General features: G+C 34.9%; 1 protein-coding gene across 1 annotated transcript; it reads right to left on the minus strand.

Annotated features, from left to right (window-relative positions):
- Window positions 1–960: 960 nt before the first annotated feature.
- LOC108318430 (olfactory receptor 4C13) lies at window positions 961–2160 on the minus strand. The gene has a single exon (XM_017549464.1). It carries the CDS (start codon window positions 2132–2134, stop codon window positions 1205–1207), a length of 930 nt encoding a protein of 309 aa, XP_017404953.1. The 5' UTR covers window positions 2135–2160; the 3' UTR covers window positions 961–1204.
- Window positions 2161–3867: the final 1707 nt, after the last annotated feature.

The raw sequence follows: 3867 nt of genomic DNA on the forward strand, positions 1-3867 counted from the left end.
ATAATGTTTCAGAAAACAAAGACCATCAATTTTGATATATAAAAAAGAATTATTGATGAAAATGTTGTATTTTTAATGAACTAATATATACAATGTGTCCAGCATAGTCCCTGTCCCAATAAATGACAACAGTTATAATGATCTGATTTTCTATTATCATTGCCTGGCAGGGTATCATGGTAGTTAGCATATAGTTTGGGAAATCGGTGGGATTCTGGTTGTTGTCTATTTGATACTTCTGTTTTGATACTGTCCTCTTCTCTCAGTTTCCTCACTTGTTAAATGGGGATAAGAGTAATGCCTCCCTCAGTATGTTATGGACATTATTGCTTAATATCAATATATTTATTTTATTGCTTATTTAACCGTTGTTAGGAGGAAGCCCTATAAATTTCTTTTTTTTCTTTTTTTTTTTTTTAAAAAACTTTAATGACTTTTATTGTTTTTTTAATGCATGCTTAACACTAACCTTTAAAAAACAAATGAACAGAAAAAAAGAGAAATATATAAAATCTTGATTATTAATTTTTTTCCCTGTCCCTTTTTATAAATATTTGGCTGCTGTAGTTACATTTACAAAACTGAGGACATGCTATTTTATGTATTCAACAATGAAAACACAATAACAGACATTAAGATTTTCTGTGAACATGTTTTCCTTACATGAAGTATATGACTACATTATCAGCCTTCAGTGTGAACCTTAATTTGTGTAACTAATGTCATGTTATACGACTTTAAGAGGTTTCCAATTTTTTTGTTACTATAAAAAAGATGACAATGAACAATGGACAGAAACTTGGAACACAGGGTAGAAGTTAAATAATAAGACTCAATGAGGATACGCCACCTCACAAATGCCATAAGTGTGAGAAAGAATGGAGGGCTGTGTGTTTGGAAGACATTTTGGAAGAGAATGGTCTGGGGTGAAAAGATGGATCGTTGGAGCAGTTATAAATTTCATACACATGGATGAGGCTAGTGAAACTAAGCCCCAAATTGATAGAATTTTCCCAATTTGTGAGAATGATACTTGGTTAGGTTTTCTCCCTTTTCTTAACCCTGTTTCAACTCCCGTCAAGGCATAATCTGTGAATCACAGTGGTTAATTATTTTCTTTATCCATAAGTATTCCTTGTTGACATTATCCAAAATATCCTTTTGCCCCTTGTCTCAGTTGAATCATGTTGGGCTCCAGTCACATTTATTTGGCACTTGAAATAGCTTTCCTACTGTACAATTTCCTAATGGCATTTTTCATCTCAGCATTCCTCAGGGTATAGATTAAGGGGTTTAACATCGGAGTTATCATAGTGTAGAATACAGCAACTGCTTTGTCAATAGGCAAAGTAGCTGCAGGTCTCATGTACACAAATATGCAGGGCACAAAGAATAAGACAACAACTGTGATGTGGGAGGTACAGGTAGAGAGGGCTTTGCACCTTGCCACCAAGCTGTGGGTCCTTAGGGAGTACAGTATGACCACATAGGAGACCAGGAGCAAGAGAAAGTTTAGCAGGCATATGAGCCCACTGTTGGCAGCAACGAAGAGTCCTAGAGTGTGGGTATTAGTGCAGGCAAGATTGAGCAAAGGGTTCAGATCACACATAAAGTGATCTATGACATTAGGACCACAGAAAGGTAATTGGAAGATGAAGAGGATCTGTATGGTTGCATGAAGAAAGCCTCCTACCCATGACACTCCCACTAGCAGGCTACACACACACTGCTTCATGATGGTGGTATAGTGCAAGGGCTTGCAGATGGCCACATAGCGGTCATAGGCCATTATAGTAAGTAGGATGACCTCAACACCTCCGAAGAAATGTTCTCCAAAGACTTGAGTCATGCATCCACTAAATAGGATGGTCTTCTTTTCATAGAGTGAATCTGTGATCAGCTTAGGGGCGTTGACGGAGGAATAGCAGGCATCAATAAAGGAGAGATAGGCCAGGAAAAAGTACATGGGGGACCTCAGTGTTGGGCTGGCAGTGATGGTGACCACAATGAGAACATTTCCTATCATGGTAGTGATGTAGATGACAGAAAACACAACAAATATGATTTTCTGCATCTTTGGATTCTCTGTAAGCCCCAGTAGAATAAACTCTGTCACATTGTTTCTATTCACCATGTATTTCAACTGATCATTAATTACATTACCTGAAAAGAAAACAATTTTTATTAATACATGTTTAAATTTGTAAAAATTCTCCATTCTAATATGTAATATAATAAATTCTTGGATTCTAGTGGGTTGTGATTTGAGGATTTTTTCTGAGATAGGAAAAAAGTTTTGAATTTTGGAAGTTTACTCAAATTGCCTCCCTGGTGAAGAATGTGCTAAGAGTATTGACATGAGAAACTTTTGTGACTACATAGGCAGGAGACCATCTGTGAACACTTAATCATCTGAGATGACTGAAACTTGAATGATTGCATACGTAATGGCAACTAAGCCTGAAAAGATTGTATAGATGTAAAGCACATGGATGCAAAGCTCAAAATTTGCTTTTTTAAAGAAAATAATGAACTGTGAAATGTTATGCACAATATGAGTGATAAAGAGGATATGATAAAGAGGAATCTGAAGAAGGGAATTCTTGGGATATTTCTTTAGTGAAGGTCTTTGTGTTTTTTTTTTTTTTTTTTTTTATGAGGAGAGCAGAGATTCAGTAAGGAACTGGAAGCCAGATAAGGGAAATTAGTTAGCAGATTATTTAGAGTAGTCGACATAAGAGTAACAGTGCATTTGTATGAAAATATAAAGAAAGAATGTAAGAACTACTGTAAAATAATTTATAATCTATGGTCTAAGTCCTACTAACTTTGTAATAGCTAATAATATATACCTTTTAATGATTAATTGCTGTGAGCATGACGTAGAATGTGCTTTGCACACTTGATCTCATTTCATCAATTTTACAGATGAGGGTACAATCTTAGTGACTAATGTTAATAGTTATAATAATAGTGATAATACTAACTAATACTTACTGAACACAGCATGTTGAAAGTGCTTTTACAGACATTTGCTTATTTAATCCTCTGAAAATAAGGATTTTGTATTAGTTACAGCTGAAAACCTATGTATTAGTTACTACTGTCTTTTTATACTTATTTTACACATTAAGAAATAGAAGCACAGAGAAATTAAGGTTCCTCCCAAGACTGAGCAGATAATCAAGGGTGGAACCAATATTAAATTTCAGATTATGCTTATTTTTATCCCTACAAATTCTTAACTCCTGCTTTATATTGTTATAATAAGCAATGTTATACTGGTAATTTCCCTTTGATATGACCATAATTATAATTACTTTAATACTACTTCAGAGACAAATTTATATGAAGCAACTTCATCAGCAGACACACATGCAATGATGTATTGAAACTCCTAAATATTAAGAAAAATGTGTTATTACATTCGTTGAAGGGCTGTTTTTGCTTAGCCTCATCCTCAGCACTATCCCTTCCTTTTCAGTCCCCTTCCAAAGCCTGTGACCCTAACCGGAATCTTCTGCAACGTGTTAAAAACCATGACCACAGTAGTTAAGTGTGTTAGTTTGAGAATCAGAAAGACCAGATGAGAATCCTAGTTTTTCCACCTATAACTTCTTTTACCTGGGGTGTATTTCTTGGCACCTTATATCTTAATTTTATCATCCATAAAGTGATAATAATATTATTCACCTCACATACTGTTATGAGAATTAACTGGAAGAACATATATTAATATATCTACCCCACTGTTAGGGACATTCACAGGACTTTACTTTTATGGCTGTATAAGCCTAGGAGACAGGAGAAATTGACAGTGTGATCAATATTATACAGAGAAACATTTGGCCATGCACTAAGTTCACA

Source organism: Cebus imitator, unplaced genomic scaffold (assembly GCF_001604975.1).
Source record: "Cebus imitator isolate Cc_AM_T3 unplaced genomic scaffold, Cebus_imitator-1.0 Scaffold218, whole genome shotgun sequence".
In the NCBI taxonomy this organism is placed as follows: domain Eukaryota; kingdom Metazoa; phylum Chordata; class Mammalia; order Primates; family Cebidae; genus Cebus; species Cebus imitator.